We start from the raw sequence: 21,019 nt of genomic DNA, 5'->3' as shown, positions 1-21,019 counted from the left end.
TTCCGACCAAACCTTAGGAAGACCTTCCTGATGATAGGAGCTGTTCGGCAGTGGAGTGGACTCCCTCCGAAAGTGGTGGCCACTCCTTGGTTGGAGGTTTTTAAACAGAGGCTGGATGGCCACCTGCCAGGGGTTATCTATCCATGATTCCTGCACTGCAGGGGTTTGGACTAGATGGCCTTTGGGGGTCCCATGCAACTCTACAATTCTGGGATTCAGGTGAAACTCGAAAAAATAGAATATCATGGAGATTGACTCATGGCATGCAAAGCGAGATGTGCTTCTACTTCTCAGAGGTCCAATCTTACTCAATTTGCAATCCTTGTTTTGCTGATTTCCTTGAATATTCCTAATTTTCTGAGATGGTTCATTTGGGGTTTTCATCAGCTGTACGCCATGATCATCGCAATGATAACAAATGAAGGCTTGACATATCTCGCCTTGCATGTCACGAGTCAATCTCATATATTAGTTTCACCTTTGAAGTTGAATTAGTGAAATCAAGGAACTTTTCCATGATATTCTAATTTTTCGAGTTTCATCTGTATGTCTCTTACTTCTGTGGATTACCAGATTTCATCTTTGCACACTGCATCTTCGTGGAGGCGGAGGTGGCGGGGCAGGGGGGGTGGTCACAATGAAACAAATCAGTTCAGGTGGGGGGACGGGAGGTTTCCAAATACACAACAATGGCTTTAAGTCCAATTATGAAAGGATCAGTGCAGTCTTAATCCAGCTGCAAAGGAGCAGAGTCTTCAAAGTATTTTAATTAAGAATAGGCTGAAGCAATAAGCCACCCAAAGTGGAGAGTCTCAACTGGGGAGGTGGGGTGGGCACACTGGGCGGCAGTCAATAGCTTTGGCTAACTAATATTCCCACATACTGCTCACTTCGACACAAGCACTGGCGATGCTTGTTAGGGCTGATGGGAGTTGTAGTTCAGCAACATCTGGAGGGTACAGGTTTCTACACTTGGCCTGGGCCTTCAAAGAGTCCACGCCTGGCTCACAAATGATAGAATTGGAAGAGTTGGAAGGGCTGCCAAAGGTCATCTAGCCCAACCCCCTTATGGAAGCACTGGAATACCAAACTTGATAAGATACTATCAGGCAGCAAAACAGTTCTCAGTTGGACTAGACATACAGATGAAGCGCTACTGAAAGCAGAAGACGAACTTTACAGGAAACCCTAGACCAGGTAGCTGGGAGGTTGCTGCACTTGGTGGGGTTACACACCTTCTGAAGGAGCAGGTACACAGCAAACCAGGAAGGGCTGGGCAATGGGCTTTGTGGGGGTTTTGAATGCTTCCCTCTGTGAGGGGGTCTTCCTGGATCCCCTTAAAGAAGTGATTATTCAACCACTTCTTTAAAAAAAAAAAGCATTCCATTCTTGGGCAAAGTGATTGAGCAGGTGGTTGCTGAACAACTTTTGCAATTGGGATTTGGGACCCATCCCAGGACTGAAACTACCTTAGTCACGCTGGTTGATGAACTCTAGCCGGCTAGGGACAGAGGTGAAAGCTGTTTCCTAGTTCTGCTGGATCTCTCAGCAGCCTTTGACACCATTGACCATGGTATCCCCAGCCACTCTGGGCAGCTCCCAACGGAATATTAAAAACACGATAAAACATCAAACATTAAAAATTTCCCTAAACAGGACTGCTTTCAGATGTCTTATGAAAGTCAGGTAGTTGTTTATTTCCTTGACATCTGATGGGAGGGGATTCCACAGGGTGGGCGCCACCACCAAGAAGGCCCTCTGCCTGGAGGGAACTGCCAGAAGGCCCTCGGAGCTGGACCACAGTATCCGGGCTGAATGATGGGGGTGGAGACACTTCTTCCTCCTGGGCTGTGTCCAGAAAGTGGTGTTGGGGGATGAGTGCTGAGACCCCTGAGCTCTCACTTGTGGGGTGCCTCAGGGTTCCGTCCTCTCCCTGATGCTTTTTGACATCCATATGAAGCTGCTGGGCAAGATTATCAGGGGGTTTGGGATGGGTGTATATGGCTGATACCCAGCTCTACTTCTCCTTTAAATCACAGACCAGTGAAGACGATGTCCTGTGTGAATGTCTGGAGGTGGGTGGAAGGTGTTTAATGGATTGAAGTTGAATTCTGACAAGATAGAAGTACTGTTTTGGGTGGACGGGGGAAGACAACCAGGTGTACAGCCTAGGAGTCATTTTGAACTCACAGCTATCCATGGAGGTGCGGGTCAATTCTGTGTCCAGGGCAGCTGCCTACCAGCTCCACCTGGTACGCAGGCTGAGACCCTCCCTGCCCACAGACTGTCTTGCCAGAGTGGTGCATGCTCTGGTTATCTCCTGCTTGGACTGCTGTCATGCGCTCTACATGGGGCTACCTTTGAAGGTGACTCTAATCCAGAAATGACAACTAATCCAGAATGCGGCAGCTAGACTGGTGACTGTGAACAGCTGCTGGGACCATATAACACTGCTCCTAAAGGATCAACACTGGCTGCCAGTCCATTTCCGAACACAATTCAAAGAGTTGGTGCTGACCTTTAACGCCCTAAACGGCCTAGGCCTAGGATACCTGAAGGAGCGTCTCCACCCCCATCGTTCAGCCCTGACACTGAGGTCCAGCTCCAAGGGCCTTCTGGCAGTTCCCTCATTGTGAACAGTGAAGTTACAAGGCACCAAGCAGAGGGCCTTCTTGGTGGTGGCGCCCGCCCTGCGGAACACCCTCCCATCAGATGTCAAGGAAATAAAGAACTACACAACTTTTGGAAGACATCTGAAGGCAGCCCTGTATCCAGAGGTTTCTAATGTTTAAGAAGTTTTTGTATATACTTGAAGCTGCCCAGTACAATGAGTTGAGTATAATAATAATAATAATAATAATAATAATAATAATAATAATAATTCCAACTCTACCATTCTGTGGTTCTAAGGCTCAGGTTTGTGCAGGTGGCGGGTGGTTGTCCCTCTCACTGAAAATGAGCAGCCAGAGGCCCTGTGTGAGTCCTGGAACCCCTTAGGTGTGCGGTAGAAAAGGGTGGACTTCAATCCTCATCCAAAAAAGCTGAGGAGTCAATTAACTCCCTGTGCTTGGGGTCTGTGAATATCCCACATCCCCTTGAAGGCACCATGCAAATGCCTGAGTTTGTGCTGAGTGCAGAATGCAACATTCCAAAATGAAAAGCTTTTATTTAGGGGAAAGTGGTAGTGGAAGTGAGGCCCTATTCACCCCATATGCCCTTCTTCCATATAAATATTAAGTTCAAAGTCAAAACTTTGAACAGGCAGCACCCCCATCTCCACCAGTTTACTGTAAAGAAAATAGGAGTAAACCAAATAGGATTTTAATTTTTAATTTTAGTGCACAATTCCAAAGCCCACCCCTCCCAATGTGTGAAGTTCAAGGGCAGCCAGCTTCCCTCCCCCGTTCCAGGCAAACTGAAGAATTTCCAGCGGGGCGAGGCTAAGGCTGGACTCTTCTTCCTCCACTTCCAGTTCATTGTGTGATCAGCCCGGGGTGCAAGAGAGTCCTGTCTGTTTATGGCAAAGAGAGAGAGAGAGAGAGAGAGAGAGAGAGAGAGAGAGAGAGAGAGAGGAAACAAAGGGTTAATTCAGGTGTGCTTGTCTTGCACCTGCAGCTGGTTAGTGTGAGGCAGCAAACTTGTGAGAGAGTCAGAAAGTGACTCAGCAGTTCCATCACGCAGCGCAAAACCTCCAGATTAAAAACCTGGCAAACCAAAGGCTTATACCACCTAACAGACTTCTACAAAAATAACAAACCCATATCAACACAAGAAATACTGGACAAACTAGGGGACACCCAAATGCCCTGGCTAACACACCACCAATTACATACCCTCTTAAACAGGGGTCTGCAACCTTTAAGACAAAAAGAGCCACTTGGACCGAAGAAAAAAAAACTTGGAGCCGCAAAACCATTGCGACATTTAAAACAGTGGGGAGTGTCGGGGCACACCATGCGCCTCCTCCCCTCGCTAGTATCCGCCCCGGAGCTGCGGCAAAGGTGTAAAAGAGCCACATGCGGCTCCGGAGCCACGGGTTGCTGACCCCTGCTCTTAAACAACCCAGTAGTAAAATCAGCGGCAACTTGGCCCCCGACAACCTTCGAAAACCTCCTCCTAACAACCAAGGGACACGGCAAAGCTATGGTATCCACAATATAGAAAATACTACTCCAAAATCCCACAAACCGCCCCAGACGTAATTAAAATAAAATAAAATGGGATGACGAGATAGGCTATGAGATTAACTCTACCCAAAGGACTAGAATGTGGTCTAAACCTCCCTTTAAATCCGTATCAGCAAACACAGTCTTTCATGGGCGGGAGCTTCTGTAATTGACCAGCATGTCGGTGGCCGGGCGGAGGTGGAGCCTGTTCTGGTGGCAAGTCACCAGGGCCACGCGTTGGTCACAGCTGGCGCGCTTCTTGTCCTGGGCAGCCAAGTTGCACTCCGCGAAGTCAATGAGGAGCTCCACCTGCTCGTGCAGGGAGAGGGACTTGTACCTCCTCTGTGCCAGGAAGCAAATCGCCTCCACAAAAGCGTGCAAGTCCATCCCTGGAAGGAAAAGGAAAAAGAAAGCGTCAGAAATGGATCCAAACTACAAGAAAGAAGATTCCACCTAAACATTAGGAAGAACTTCCTGACAGTAAGAGCTGTTCGACAGTGGAATTTGCTGCCAAGGAGTGTGGTGGAGTCTCCTTCTTTGGAGGTCTTTAAGCAGAGGCTTGACAACCATATGTCAGGAGTGCTCTGATGGTGTTTCCTGCTTGGCAGGGGGTTGGACTCGATGGCCCTTGTGGTCTCTTCCAACTCTATGATTCTATGATTCTATGAAATCTCCCAAGGCTTTCATTCTGCACTGTCTTGGTTTATATCGCTTATTGAGGGTTTACAGATAAAAATAAGAACAGCTTAAAAACATAGGGAAAATGATTAAAAATCAATTAACCTATGCTAGAATATCTATAAATGAGATATTAATGAAAATAGGACAGCGCTACAGAAAATCAGTTGCTTGGGAACTATGCGAGGGGAGAGACGGCTCTTGCGCTTGGGACCTGTTTGCTGGGTTTGGCCACCGTGCGAACAGGATGCTGCACTAAATGGCCTGATCCAGGAGGGCTCTTATATTCCAAGTTATTTTTGCAGAATAACTGAATGCTCCCCCACTGCCAACTTGGCACTCTCAGCACACACACACACACACACACACACACACACACACACACACACACCACAGCGTCTGTGAATTATTCGTAAAAAAATGGGGGGGGGGGGAAGCACCACAGGTGCACCTTGCCGACGAAAAGGCACCACCCAGGTGGTTTGTGCAATTAGAAGCACCCCCGTATTTCTGCTTCTTGGGAGAGCATGGAGGTGGGAATGGGGAAAGAGGGGTATTCACCTACAACCCCCCCATCCCAACTCACTCTTAATTTGCATTCCCAGCTCCTTGGACTGAAAACTTATTCATGGGTGTTAAAATAAAGCCCATCCATTACATTTTTTAATAAAACCTGGCAATTAAATCGGCACAAGAGACACAAAATGGAGCATTTAAAGGCTTCCTGTTGTTAACATTCATCGGGTAACACATATTAAAAACCTGACGGGGAACAGAAAAGAAAGGGGGGGTGGAGGGAGAGAGAAGCCCCTTGCAAAATAAATTTTCCAAATGTGGGTTTTTCATTTTGGCTCTTTGTGCGTGTCCCCCTTTTATGGGCCCTCAGTGTGAAGCTGTTCAAGGCTTGTCTTCCTACGGAGCAAGGATATAATTGAAATGGAAATACTTTATTGCCACTTGTATAACTTGTATACAGTGAGATTACACGCGCATGCCCCACTCAGCTCTCTTAGCCTTAATTCCCCTCGTTTACTGACGCACACCCACCAAACCTGAAAGTCAGTTGCCCTGTTGTTATCTTTTCATTCAGCAGCCCAACAGCCCACAGATAGAAGCTGCTCTTTACCCTGTTGGTGCGACTAATCATGCTTCTGTATCTTCTGCCTGAGGGCAGGAGATCAAGAAAGTGCCGGCCAGGGTGTGAATCATCCCTGAGAATTTTCCTCACTCTCCTGAGGCAACGTTCTTCCACTATTTCATCCCGCGGATTAAGGGGACAGCCCATAATATCTTGTGCTGTATTCACCACCCTCTGTAGGCACTTCCTATCAGGTGATGTCAAACTGGCGTACCACACCGTGATGCGGTATGAAAGGACAATTTCTATTATGGACCGGTAGAAGGAGATCATCAGATGTTGATTGACATCGCTCTTCCGCAATACTCTGAGGAGATGGAGTCTCTGTTGGGCTTTCTTAACCACCTGGGTTGTATTGATTTTCCAAGTAAGGTCTTCACTGAGATAAAGTCCTAGGAATTTAAAGGAAGAGACTCTCTCCACACAGCCCTCCCCGATCTACAGCAAGCAATTGGGCTGCAAATGACAACCTACCTGTGGCCCCCACTTCCCTTGCCTCATGCCTGACAACTCCACCTGTATTGCCAGAGAAGAACACAGGAACAAGAGCCTGCTGCTTCAGGCCACTGGCCCTATCACCAGCCAACCAGATGCCTCTGGGAAAACCGCAAGCAGGATCTTCCAGGATCCTTGCCCCTTGTGTGCTTTCCAGCAACTGGTATTCAGAAGCATTTACTGCCTCCAAGCGGGAAGGCAGAGCACAGCCAACATGGCTAGGAGCCATCGCTAGCCCTCTCCTTCTCTGTCAATTTGTCCAATCCTCTTTTAAAGGCATCCATGTTGGTGGCCATCACTGCCTCCATGATGGAAGCCAGCCCCATAGTTTTAATGGCGCACAGTACAATGAAAGTACTTCAACTGGTAGAAGAAAATGTGCCAGAGCACTATTATTATTATTATTATTATTATTATTATTATTATTATTAGTTTCATCTCTACCCTTTCACCCACCCCAAATTGCTTTGGAAGTGGCTTGTGGCCAGGACAATTTGTGGACCAGGTGTATTTTGTGTGGCTAAAGAGTAAACATTCGGATTTCAGAGGAGGAGGACGAGGGGTGGGAAGAAAGAGAGGAACTCTTGCTACCTTGAATGCAGCACTAAATAAATATTTTTCTCGTCACCCGTCCCAGTCAGCAAAAAAAAGAGAGAAGACGACGACATATGATGCCAATAAACATACTGCACACACGAAAATCTGTGCTGGCGATACTCCACAAACAACAGATTCTGCTTATCCACAGAAAAATTTAGGATGGAAAAAGGGGAAAGGAAAATAAAACCTCTCACCAAGCGCTAATCCCGAATTAACAATAGGCCAGATGGCAATGCTTGCTTGTAGAAATAAACGTAGGGGGGAAATAAAGCTTCCACTTGCTCTGGTTGCCCATCAATTCCACTAGTTACTAAAGAAATTCAGAAGTTGGGCATTTCCTCTAAACCAGGGGTAGGCAACCCAAGGCCCAGGGGCAGGATGGGGCCCAATCACCTTCTCAATCCGGCCCACGGACGGTCCGGGAATCAGCATGCTTTGACATGAGTAGAATGTGTGCTTTTATTTAAAATGCATCTCTGGGTTATTTGTGGGGCATAGGAATTTGTTCATGTTGGTTTTTTTTCCAAAATATAGTCCAGCCCCCCACAAGGTCTGAGGGATGGTGGACTGACCCACGGCTGAAAAAGGTTGCTGACCCCTGCTCTAAACCTTTTGCAGCAACAATTTCACTACTGCCATCAGGATACGGATCCTGCCTCAGCCGAATTTCAACTTTGGGCAGGGGGATTTGGAGGGGTGGGGAGTTGATGGTGAGGAGGAGCCTAAGTCCCTAAAGTGAAACCTAATATGGACACTAACCCTCAGCAGGCCTCCATTTCAGCACCCAAAATAAAATCGCATGGGTTGGACTAGATGACCCTTGGGATTCCTTCCACCTCTACAATTCTAGGATTCCCTCTTACTGACTTTGGGTCTACAATACTTTGATAGGGAGGCCTCCTGCATTCATTCAGTGAATTTTTAACCCAATTAAAAAAGTGTTCTCTTCTTCTTTGCTAATACAAGCCCTTGAGACCTTCTACAAAGAGCCCTGCTGCATCAGACCAAAGGAGAAAGGCCTTCTACTGAGTCAGACCCCAAACCTATTTAGCTCAGTCTTGTCTACACTTGGCTGGCAGTAGTTCCCCAGGGCTTCAGGTCAGGGGGGCAATTCTCCCAACCCTGCCTATTTTGGAAAATGCTTTGTCTGCCCCTCGTTTGTCCATTCGTCCGTCCATCTGCTCTCTATGGGTTCGGACTCCTCTCGAGACGTCATCACCAAACTGAGCATGAGAATTCCCAAGGTAGGGGCAATAGCCTTCATAAATATTTGGATGCTGGGTACCATTCTGAATCAAGGTGGCAGACAAAACACGTGAATTTGAAATGACTTCACCCATCTCTGAGCACAGCTTTGGCCACCTCTCAAGACGTCATCACTACACATGGAACCAGAGTGCCTGAGGCAGGGCTGGCAATCCTCATTGACATTTGGGTGCTGGTCACCATTTTGAATCAAGATGGTGGACCAAAACATGGCTTTCGTATGACTTTGAGAGCCAGTGTGGTGTAGTGGTTAAGAGCGGTAGTCTCGTAATCTGGGGAACCAGGTTCGCTTCCCCGCTCCTCCACCTGCAGCTGCTGGGTGACCTTGGGCTAGTCACACTTCTTTGAAGTCTCTCAGCCCCACTCACCTCACAGAGTGTTTGTTGTGGGGCAGGAAGGGAAAGGAGAATGTTAGCCACTTTGAGACTCCTTTGGGTAGTGATAAAGCGGGATATCAAATCCAAACTCTTCTTCTTCTTTGCCTGATTTTGGGCATGACTGGTCCAAACTCATGAATTACACTATCAATCACAATAATTGTTTGGTTTCTACAAATTCCCAGGCAGTGCCAGGCATTCCCTACTATATAATAAATGCCCACCAACTGGCCATAGGAAATGCCTGGTTTCCTATTTTCCCATCAGTCCTGCTACCTTGTGAGTTCTCCCCTGCATTCGTTAACTATAAATCTAGCCCTGTAACTTGTAAACTTTTCCAGGTTTGGACTTCAGAGAGCCTCACTGCAACATTCTTAATAGCCCTTATGTCTTAGGTATTAATTATTCATCCCTCCGCCCATGAAAGCAAGGACAACTGGGGATGTGTGTGGAATCAATTTTCCTCTTCCCTCCCTGCCCCTTTCCCCTTGTATGCTATGCTTATTTTTAGACTGTAAGCCTGCCAAGGCTGCCTTGCTTTTGATTGTATGCAAACTGCTCTTGGGAAGCTGTTTGGCTGAAGAGGTGCAGGGTACAAACGCTCCACGTAAAAAATACATATATCCACATGCACTACCCTGCCCTGCCCTACCCCCCACCCCCACCCCAAAGGTCTGCACCCAGAATTATGCAAGAGGGCTTACCTGCATCTCGCTGATCAGCAGTGATGCCATACCGCTTCTTGGTGATGTCAATGTACAGGATGTCTGCGGAAGCCATGCTGAAGTCACTATTGCTTATCTTGCTGTTCCTGGTGTCAGGAAAAGAGAACTATGAGGGAATCATCCGGGGGGGGGGGGGGAGAGCAAACTCCCAATGGCACCATGAACTAAAACAGCTTTCTCGAGGCAAAAGATAGAGGCGCTATGAGTTTTGCCTCTTTTGGCAACCTTTTTTTATTTAGATAATAATAATAATAATAATAATAATAATAATAATAATAATGGGGGGCTTTTGGTACTGGTCTCCCTCACCTTTATTTCTTATTTCCCACTTGATTATTATTAAAAAAAAAAAATTAAAAAAGACAGAAGCCCCAGGTTCAAATCTCATCTCAGGCCCAGCTGAGTATATGGTATACTGATACTCTCTCTGCCTCAGCCCCACATAAGGTTACCAGATGTCTCCGTTTCCCGGATTTACAAATCAGTCCCCATACAAAATCCATTGAAGTTGAAAATTGTCTCCAGATTCATTGGGGGGGGGGGATCTGGTAACCTTACATGCAGTGGCTGGCATTTGAGGCAGACTGCCCTTGAAAGTGGAGGCTCCATCTAGCCATCTTAGCGAAAGAGAAAGGTAGTTTTAGCTAAGGAAGATCTGCTCAAGTCAATTCCTGATGTCTCCAACAGGGAAAGATGATATACATGTACGGCAGTACTGGTCCCCAACCATCGCAATAAAGATTTGATTTGATTTAAATGAACGACTCTTTATTGATGGTACAAGTTTTTAAATTAGATCCGAAAGCAAGTTGGGGGGCAGCGAGTGTCAATCTGGAGAGGGCGATTAATGCTTTATTGATCTGTGACACACTGACATAAGAACCTATGAAGGGCCTGTTGGGTCAGCCCATGGCCCATCGAGTCCAGAATCCTGTTCTCACAGTGACAAAGCAGAGGCCCATTATGGGAAACCCACAAGAAGGACCCTGCAGAGCAGAACCACTGTGGCTGGTAAGCCATTCATAGCATTATCCTCCTCCAGTAAACTGCTCAACTCTTTTAAAGTATGGTTACCAGATATTTTTCAATGAATCTGGGGACACTTTTTTAAAACTTTTTTTTTGAAGCTGAGTAGCACCAGGGAGTCAGTAGTGGGGATGGTGAGGCCAAAGACCCTGGGCCCAAGCACACATGCATATTGTATAAAGGTGCAAAGCCCTTTCGCATGCTGTGAAACATAAATGCGCAGTTTTTAAAAAACTGGGTGACGCTTGCCCGCAACTCCCCAGCTTCCCCCAATCAGTCAAAACAAAGGGGGCAGGAGATCTGTACCACCGGACGTCCCCGGTTCCCCTTCAGCAGTGGCTGACAAGACACATCATATGGGGACTTCCAGAGAGGAAAAATGACGGACGCCACGGCAGCGAGCAGCTCCTGAAGCCAGCCAGAGCCAAATGCGCTACAAGGCTGGCTCCGGGCTGCTGAGGCTGCCGCTGCCACGTTTCCTGGGAACAGATTTGTAAATCCGGGGACATTCCAGGGACGGAATTTGTCCGGGGATAGATTTGCAAATCCGGGGACGTTTGGTAACCCTATTTTAAAGTCATCTAGGTCAGCAGCCATTGCTCCTGCAGGAGTGAGCTCCATGTGCTGTGTAAGGAAGTGCTTTCATTTAACTGACCATGATTGGGTTGGTCCAGTGGGAACAGGGTGCAGGTCTTGGTGGCTGGCCAGCCATTCCCTCTGTTCTTAGTGGACCATGTTATTTATGACGGATTCAAACTGCTAAACATCAGGAAGGACCTCCTGACAGAAGGAGCTGTTGTGACTGTGGAATGGACCCCCTTGGAATGGGGTGGGCTCTCCTCCCTTGGAGGCTTTTGAACAGAGTCTGGGCAGCCATCCATCAAGGATTCTTCAGGTGAGATTCCTGCACTGCAGGGGGCTGGACGAGATTACCCCTGACGGTACCTTCCAACTCTACAACTATCTCATCTCAAGGGGAACCACATCCAGGCATTTCAAACATTGAGTTACCTTTGGAAAATTATTCCGGAAGATCCCCCTCACCTTATAAACATCCGGAAGCCTGTGGGTCCCAATTTTGTCGTCCCCTTCACGCCCAGGAAACAGATGAACAAAGCTGCGATCCGGTCAACCAGCCGCAGATAGTCAAATTCCTTTGCGTACTTCGGATACACCTCCCTCAGGCAAATGGAAGGGAACTTGGCTTCTGAGCTCTTGCTGTCACCCAGCTCTGGGTTTTCCACCGGCCCTTCCTCAAGCAAATCATTCTCCCTCTCCCATTCAGCCTCTGGAGCCTCAGCCCTGCAGGCCAAACAGAAACACATAGATTGCATCAATGCATCTTCATTGCTTCCCACCTCGCAGCTGCCACTGCCATGATCCCATCCGAGAAGCGACCATATCCATCCATTAACACCCTTGCCGGCGTTCAGTACTGTAAAAACTCATTTTCAAGGGCTTAGGAGAGAAACTGGGTGCAAACATTTGCTCAGGCTTCAGCAGAAAGCACTTCGTGCAATAGAAAAAGGGTGGCGGCAGCAAGAAACCTTCGGGTCAGACATTGCTAAGGCCCTTGAAAATAAAAACACACCTGTGAGCATCTATCAGGCCTTCCAGCTATCTGTGGCATGTTTGTGGTCAAGATTCCTGCTGTTTGGCTTACGCCAGTGTAGGCCTGCACAAATGCAGGCCCAGCCAATGGAGCACCGGGAAGGTTGTAGCTCAAATAGCAGAGCATCTGTTTTCCATTTTTTTATTTAGTCGTTTGTTTATTAAATTTAATAGCTGCTTGATACCTAAAACCACAGAGCCTAGGTCAGCGGTTTGAATCCCCGCGACGGGGTGAGCTCCTGTTACTCGGTCCCTGCTCCTGCCAACCTAGCAGTTCCAAAGCACGTCAAAGTGCAAGTAGATAAATAGGTACTGCTCCAGCGGGAAGGTAAACGGCGTTTCTGTGCGCTGCTCTGCTTCGCCAAAAGCGGCTTAGTCATGCTGGCCACATGACCCGGAAGCTGTACGCCGGCTCTCTTGGCCAATAAAGTGAGATGAGCGCTGCAACCCCAGAGTCGGTCACGACTGGACCTAATGGTCAGGGGTCCCTTTACCTTTACCTAAAGGGTTTCCAAACAATTGATGCTGGGAAAAATAAATATGAACAACTACCATTATACTTTTGTTGTTGACATCCATCTGTCTCGAGCGACAATGGAATGTGCCTCCAGAGGTGATGTCAAATCGCTGCATTAGCAGCAATGAAGTGACGTCTCTAGGGTACAAGCCTGGCCAGTGTTTATAAATATTTTGATAATGCTTTATGGAAACTAATACAATACTCTCCAGAATTAGCTGTGCTACAGTATCTGCCATCCTTGACCAATTGGCCACACTGGCTAGGGGGGATGGAAGTTAAGAGTGCAACAAACATCTGGAGGGAACCACGGCTGGGTACTGCTGCTTTATGGAATGGGGAACCTCACTGAATATGTACAAAAGGGAAGGAACTGTCATGTCAGTAGACTAGCGTAGGGGAGAGGTTTTTACCTGCAGCACCAACCCCAAGGCAGGTAGCGATTTTATATAGCTTTCCCCTAAAATTTATATACCACTGGATTGCAACACCCCACCCAAAATAAAACCCTCAAAGCAGTTTACAAAAAAAGAAGAAAACATTAAAAATATAAATAAAAACAGTAAAAACAGCTATTTAAAATGTCAAATAATTAAAAATCAATGATAAGCTGAAAACATATTTAAACACACATAAACACTCTAACTGTCTGGATAGGCTTGCCTAAACAAAAGCACTTTCAGGAGGTTCCAGAAGGAGTACAGTGAAGGTGCCTGCTTGATATCAATAGGCAGGGAGTTCCAAAGGACGATGGCACCAACATAATAAAATGTGGATTTCTTACAAATGCAGAGCGAGTATTCTGTGGCACCTGTAATAGCGCCATTCCTGCTGATGACAGCGGTCAAGCGGGTGCCTGTGAGGTAAGGCGATCTCGTAAGTAAACTGGTCCCAAGTTGTTAAGGTCTTTATATACTAATATTTCTGTGATTTTAAGTTGTTTAAAGCTGTTATTAATTAATTGTTGTCACTCGCCTTGGGTGAAGGCTGGGTAATAAACTGCCGTAGCTGTAATAATATTAATAATAATGGCAACAGCTTAAACCTGACCCAGTAGCAAATGGGCAGCCAGTGCAGATCTCTAGGCGCAGGTGTAAAATGCTGACAAGGCCTCGCTCCTGCAGCATTCTACCCTAACTGAAGCCCCCTGATAAAGGGAAGTCCCACATAGAGCGCAATTGCAGCAGTCCAGCCTCGAAGCGACCAAGATCGAGCCACAATGTTCACTTCTTCCTTCTTCCCCAATGCCTCGTGTGTTTGTCGTGAGCAGGGCACTTGTATTTCACTTTGGGGGGGGGGGATTTTTTTGTTCCATCTCACAGCTGCCTGACTATTCAGGTGCTGAGGCTGAACCAGGGAGGGAGCCTGAGCCAATTCGCTTTGGAAGCGAAGGGCCACTCACTGCATCACTTCAGGTGTTTTCTGGACGCAGCTCATTACGCAAAGCCTGCATAACCAAGAAGGTCAGGGCTGGGCGCCCACGCAAATCCATAAAGCCAGATTTTATTTGGGATGTTAACAATTCTTAAAGGGGGGTATGTTTAAATTCTCTGCTTTAAAACCACACATGTGGATTCCCCCCTCCCTTTCCTCAACTGTTAGGTACAATAGATCACACCTGAAAAGTCCTGTTACATTTCCTCCTCGATCTTGTGGAATTTAGGGAGCCACTGAGTCATGTTGGTGACATTCTTCCCAAGGAATCCCAGGTACCAACATAACTCTCATTAAAAAAACAAACCTGTTCAGTGTGGCTCTGAGACAGAAGATAGACAGAAAAAACCAACCTCCTAATTTCCTTTTGACCCAGACATTGTCGTTTAACCAGTGCTATCGATGTTCATAGAGCTTTTACAGTACTGTGGAGTTTACTTAAAAGTGAAATTTGGAGGCTTAGCTCTTCAGCAGTAAAACATTTAAGCTGGGATAGCTCAGTCAGCAGAGTATGAGATTCTTAATCTCAGTCGTGGGTTCGAGCCCCACACTGGGCAAAATATTCCTACATAGCAGGGGGTTGGACTAGATGACCCTCATGGTCCCCTTCCAACTCCGCAATTCTATCAGAGTGATTTTGAGGGAGGACAAATGGGCTTCAGGGAGATGGCGGAGACAGCAAGGCCCCCTCCACCAGCTTCCCTGGGACCAGCCATTGTTGGCCTTACCCTACATAATGATTATGTTACCTATAATTACATTATATTGCTTTATTTTATTTTTTTAATTAATTTTTTATTCAGTTTTCTTTTTCATTCATTACATACACCCCATGTCCATAACATTTTCTATTCATTCTTTCTTCCCTCCCCTCCTAGGCTTCCCCCAACTTCCGCTTCTGGTTCGTTTCTCCGTTCGACCACCTTGCTACCTCCTAAAAGAAAAGATACTAGTAACATACCTATACAATAACATCTAACCTAAAAACATTAAAATGAAAATAAGTACACCATATTATTTCTCTGTCGTCTACACATTTTCTAATACTAATGATGTGAATGTTTATTTAAATCCTGCCATCAAGTCTATAGACTTTGTTTCTGCAGATATAAATATAAATGGCTCCCATTCTTTTTCAAAGTCACTGTTGTCTTTTTCTCGTAGTCCGTCTGTCATTTATGGTGCCTCAAGCGCTTTATGGTTTAAATTAAAGCAATATATATATTGGCAAATATTGCTTTATTTTAAACCATAAAGCACCTGAGGCACTGAAGTACATGAAAGAAAGACCCCCCTCAAAAATATATTGACAGCCCCCTGCCCTCAGGTGTCAGCAAACTGATATTGGACAGGGAAGAGAGGGGTAGTAGGATATAGGTACAGCAACACATGGCTTGAAAATACGTGTACACTGAATAAAATTAACAAGGCAGTGATATTCCTTTTGAATACTCCAGCATGTTCTAAAGTTTTGCAAGAGACTTCAGTCAGCCTATCACGACTCTCATCACAACATTTTTTATTTTTTTGCTTTGTACATTTTCTGTTTCTGCTGGAGGCATCATATACCGTGGTGCTGTTTTTATTTAATTTTCCCCCCATAGTGGAATTATTTAGTATTTATGCAGTTGAGACTGGGACAGCCAAGGAGAACAAGGGGTGAACACATCTGGGCGCCATTTCATGCAAGGCTGGGTGTGACAGACAGCAGAGGTAGACTGCAGGGGTCAACAAACTTTTTCAGCAGGGGGCCAGTCCACTGTCCCTCCGACCTGGTGGGGGGCCGGACTATTTTTTTTGGGGGGGGGGAATGAATGAATTCCTATGCCCCACAAATAACCCAGAGATGCATTTTAAATAAAACCACAGATTCTACTCATGTAAAAACACGCCGATTCCCGGACCGTCCGCAGGCCGGATTTAGAAGGTGATTGGGCCGGATTCAGCCCCCGGACCTTAGGTTGCCTACCCATGAGCTAGAGCCTCCCCTTAAAATTCCATCAGAAGGCTGGAACCTCTCTTTGATTGGCTACAAAGTCAGCCAACCACAGAATGGGGAGGAGCAGCACTTTGGGAGGGAGAATAAAAGGAGCCGGTTCTGAGGGAGAGAGTTAGATAGGGCTAAGGTTCAGGTGAGAACTGGACCATAAAGAAGGCTGATCGCTGAAGGATTGATGCTTTTGAATTATGGTGCTGGAGGAGACTCTTGAGAGTCCCATGGACTGCAAGAAGATCAAACCTCTCCATTCTAAAGAAAATCAGCCCTGAGTGCTCACTGGAAGGACAGATCCTGAAGCTGAGGCTCCAAGACTTTGGCCACCTCATGAGAAGAGAAGACTCCCTGGAAAAGACCCTGATGTTGGGAAAGATGGAGGGCACTAGGAGAAGGGGGCGACAGTGTTCTTGAAGCTACCAGCATGAGTTTGACCAAGCTGCGGGAGGCAGTGGAAGACAGGAGTGCCTGGCATGCTCTGCTCCATGGGTAACGAAGAGTCGGACACGACTAAACGACTAAACAACAATAACAAAAGGTTCAAATTAAGAGAGAGGGCTTTATTTGAGATGTTAGACAGGCTTCAGGTTGAGAGATAGGGAGGAGGATAGGATTTGACTGAAGGAGACCTGGTTCTGAGTTCAGTTAAACATCCACACTGAGGAGACAATGCATAGCAAGAGGACAGAGTCTTTAGGAAGAACTTTATGAGGGCAAGAGCTGTTAAGACAGCAGTATGGACAACCTCAGAAGGTGATGGGCTCTCCTTCCTTGGAGGTTTTTAAGCAGAGGTTGGACGGCCATCTGCTGCTGGGAAATTTTCAGCTGTAAATAGTGCATTTCAGGGGGTTGGAATGGGTGATCCTTGGGGTCTATTATTATTGTTTCCTGATACTATTTTGCTGTGTCTGCTGAACACTCCTTTTTTTTTTACCATATGCTGCTTTTGGGAGTTCCAGCTGAAAACCTCTCTCCAAACTGAGTAAGCAGGCGGTAAACTGGCAAATGCAGTTCAATGCAAATTCCATGCTAGGAACCATTAGGAAAGGAACTGAAAATAATAAAACTGCCAATATACCAGTCTATGGTGTGGCTGCATTTGGAATACTCTGTACACTCATCTCACAAAAGGATGCTGTAGGGCTGGAAGACCAAAATGATTAAGGGGATGGAGCCCCAAGACGGCTTCTTAGCTGAGAGAGAAGGCAAGCAAGAGGCAACATGACAGAAGTTTGTTAAAAAAAAATATGCATGGCATGGAGAAGGTAGAGAGGGGAAGGATTTTCTCCCTCTCTCACAACGCTAGAACTTGTGGTCGTCCAATGAAGTCGAATGTTGGAAGACACAGGGCGGACAAAAAGAAGAATCATTTTTCATGCAGCATGTGGTTAAACTGTGGAACCTCCTCTCACAGCAGGCAGGGATGTCCACCAACTTGGATGGCTTTGAAAGAGGACTAGGCAAATTCATGGAGGAGGAGAGGGCTATCAAAGGCGACTAGCTACAATCCTTCTGAATACCAGTTGCTGGAAACCAAAGGAGAGCGTGCTCTTGTGCGCTGCTCCTGCTTGTGGGTTTTCCACTGGTGCATCTGTGGTTGGCCACTGTGGGAACAGGATGCTGGTGTCAGGTGCGTGTGCAGGAGCCAGGCCCTGTGACCAATAGGACTTTGCAGGTCTGGGGCCTTCCTAAGTTTGTTCTGAAGAGGCACAGGTGAGGCTGATTGGTAACTCACAGCACCTGGTGGCAAGAGCTGGGAAGGGATATAAGGTCAGCATTTCCCTTTGGCTCTTTGCCACAGCAACACGTTCCTTGCCTTGCTGCGTTTGACTCCTTGCTTCTTGATCCTCGGACCCCTGACTTCGCGACTCCTTGCTTCTTGACCCTCGGACCCCTGACTTTGTGACTCCTTGCTTCTTGACCCTTGGACCTCTGACTTAGTGACTCCTTGCTTCCTGACCCTCGGACCCCTGACTTCCTGACTCCTTGCTTCTTGATCCTCAGACCCCTGACTTCATGACTCCCTGATCCTCGGACCCCTGACTTCGCGACACCTTGCTTCTTGATCCTCGGACCCCTGACTTCGTGACTCCTTGCTTCCTGACCCTCAGACCCTTGGCTTCCTGACTCCTGGACTCCCGTTCCTGCTCCCACCCCGCCATCTTGCCCCTGGTCCCGGCGTCCCCAGCCGGGACTTTGATCGCCCGTGAACCGGACCGTGACAGCTGGAGCTGATGGGCCCATGGCCTGATCCGAGAGGCTCTTCTTACGTCCTTATCGTGCTCTGGGGGCTTGTGCTAAGAATCAGTGGTGGCTCTTTGCTCTGGCAGAACAACTGAGGGGACGTCCTCTGCAGCAGACCTGCCTGGAAGTGGGGAGAGGGGGCCAGTGAGAGAGGGTGTGTCTGCTCCATAGAATTAAATTGTCTGACTGGCACAGCGGAGTCAGATTAAGCGAGCAAAAGGTCAGACCACACGGAAGGGCTTGCAGTGACACACGGAATAAAAAGCAGCACTTCGTTTACATACTAATGTCTGACCCCAATACATTCATTTCTCTAATTTTGCAGCTTGTGACAGATCTCCCTTCAGAAGGGATCACCAGCAGAGAAAATATTAATGACTTTTAGAGGAAGGGAAAGGAAGGTTGGAGTGGGGAGAGGGAGGAATATCAATTTGAACAAAGCTTATGAAAATCCCAAAGACTGCTTATCTTTTATACATGATTACTAATTTATTAATGTCCCCCCCCCCCACTCCATGTCTGCACAATATCCTCTTCAGTCTCAGTGGCCTTAATCTTTATGCTAATGCACTTCCTCCTCCACCCCCTTTCTCGGTCCCTCAGCTACATTTCCAACTGCTAATTAAAGGCTTTGAGATTTTCATGGGGGGGGGGGTTGCTCGGGTAGATGCCCAAACGGCAACCGTCAAGTTCAAAGCCAAACAGAGGCTCAAGCTGCTGTTGTGAGGCAGGCTCACATATATGCAGAGCACATTTAGGATATTTCATATCAGAGAAAATGGTTCTTAAACCAGACTATTGTCACTACCCCTCAGATTAATGGCAACCTAGGTTAGGTGTCTAGGGACTCGGGTGGCGCTCTGGTCTAAACCACTGAGCCTAGGGCTTGCCGATCAGAAGGTAGGCGGTTCAAATCCCCACGATGGGGTGAGCTCCCATTGTTCAGTCCCAGCTCCTGCCAACCTGGCAGTTCGAAAGCACGTCAAAGTGCAAGTATATAAATGGGTACTGCTCCGGTGGGAAGGTAAACGGCGTTCTTGTGCGCTGCTCTGGTTCGCCAGAAGCGGCTTAGTCATGCTGGCCACATGACTTGGAAGCTGTCTGAAGACAAACGCCAGCTCCCTTGGCCAGTAAAGCAAGATGAGTGCCGCAATCCCAGAGTCGTCCGCGACTGGACCTGTTGGTCCACCTTGCTCAGTACTATCTGCACTGACTAACAGCAGCTCTCCAGAATTTCAGACATGGGACAATTCCCAGTGCTGCCTGGAGACGCCAGCAGCCAAGTTAATAATACAAGAGGAGCTGCTGGATTGGACGAAGGGCCCCTCTGGGCCAGCATCCTGTTCTCAAAGTGGCCAGTCGGATGCCCCCGTGGGAAACTGGCAAGGAGAAACTAAGCACAAGAGCCAGCTCCACTCATTTGGCTTTGCTGCTTCCGAATGTAGCCATTGATACCTTATCATCCTCCACAATTTTGTCCAATCCTCTTTTAAAGCTATCCAAGCTGGTGGCCGTCACTGCCTCCTGCAGGAGGGAGTTCCATAGTTTAACTATGCACTACGTGAAAGTGAGGCTTTTTGCAAAGCATGGTGCTTGCACCAAGTGACCCTGTGGAGCACCTTCATACATGGGCTCTGTAGATTGGCTTACCTGCCCACTGTCAGCCCATAGGGCAGGCTTCTGCAACCTGGTGGCCTCCATTTGTTTTGGAGTACGGTTCCCATCATCCCCAGGCCAATGGCCATGGATAATGGGAGCTGTAGTCCAAAAGAGATGGTACTTGTCCATCTGGCCTATCTGGGAGCAGGAAAACTCTGACCCTAAACCTCTCCTGCCTTGCGGGATATCTTCAGAAGAAAAGGCTCAAGAGTAAACCCTACACAAATCCAGAGTGGAGTCCTTAAGATGGTTGGGTAGCACCTTGTATGCTTCCTTCCGGCAACTCCTGCAGACAAGCTGCTGCTAAGCGTATGGCTCTGTTTTCCTTCCATCCGGAAGGTCAAGAGGGGGTCTTGTCGCCTGGGCTACCCAGGCCTTCCAGACACACTGCCCAGGCTTGTGCCCTGGGAAGGTAACTTTGGTGCTGCTAAAGCAATGGTTTGACAACACCTCCAGAGGCACACTCCATTGTCTCTCAAGACAGACCAATGCCAGATCCCTCAACCGTTCCCCATAAGGCCTGGTTTCCAGACCCCAGATCAACTTGGATACCCTCCTCTGAACACCTTCCAGCTTGCCAACATCCTTCCTAAATTGTGGTGCCCAGAATCAGACACAGTACTACAGGTGTGGTCTGACAAAGGCAGAATAGTGCGCTGCTGTTTTTTTCTATTGATCTGGACACTATACTTCTGTTGGTGCAGCCTAGAAGAGCATTGGCTTTTTTTGCTGCTGCCACCACACTGTTATGTTAAGTCTGTGATCCACCAAGCCCCCTAGATCCTTTTCTTATATACTGCTAGTAAGCCAGGTGTCCCCATCTTATTATTAGTGCATCTGGTTCTTCCTGCCTAAGGGCAGAACCTTACATTTGTCCCTATTGAAATTCATTTTGTTAGTTTGAGCCCAGTTCTCCAATCTGTTATAAGGTCAATCTGAATCCCGATTCTGTCTTCTGCAGCACTAGCTACCATTCCCAGTTCAGTGTCATCTATAAACTGGATGTGCATTCGCTCAATTCCTTCATCAAGTTACTTATTCTTTTCTACACTTTGGATTACTGTGGGCACCAATTCACACCCTTGGACAT

General features: G+C 47.3%; 1 protein-coding gene across 3 annotated transcripts in view; it reads right to left on the bottom strand.

The window, feature by feature from the left end:
* Positions 1–3,314: 3,314 nt before the first annotated feature.
* The window catches only part of TTLL11 (tubulin tyrosine ligase like 11), a 69,547-nt gene continuing 51,842 nt past the window's right edge, over positions 3,315–21,019 (bottom strand). For all 3 annotated transcript variants that reach the window (XM_077922753.1, XM_077922754.1, XM_077922755.1), the window contains 4 exons: positions 11,516–11,773; positions 9,425–9,531; positions 4,280–4,555; positions 3,315–3,507 (listed from right to left, as the gene is read on the bottom strand). In XM_077922753.1, the coding sequence (XP_077778879.1) occupies positions 4,314–4,555; positions 9,425–9,531; positions 11,516–11,773 (607 nt within the window). In that variant the 3' untranslated portion in view covers positions 3,315–3,507; positions 4,280–4,313. The remainder of the gene's footprint in view (positions 3,508–4,279; positions 4,556–9,424; positions 9,532–11,515; positions 11,774–21,019) is intronic.

This window comes from Podarcis muralis, chromosome Z (assembly GCF_964188315.1).
Source record: "Podarcis muralis chromosome Z, rPodMur119.hap1.1, whole genome shotgun sequence".
Classification (NCBI taxonomy): Eukaryota; Metazoa; Chordata; class Lepidosauria; order Squamata; family Lacertidae; genus Podarcis; species Podarcis muralis.
This window is presented reverse-complemented; position numbering and strand designations above follow the sequence as displayed.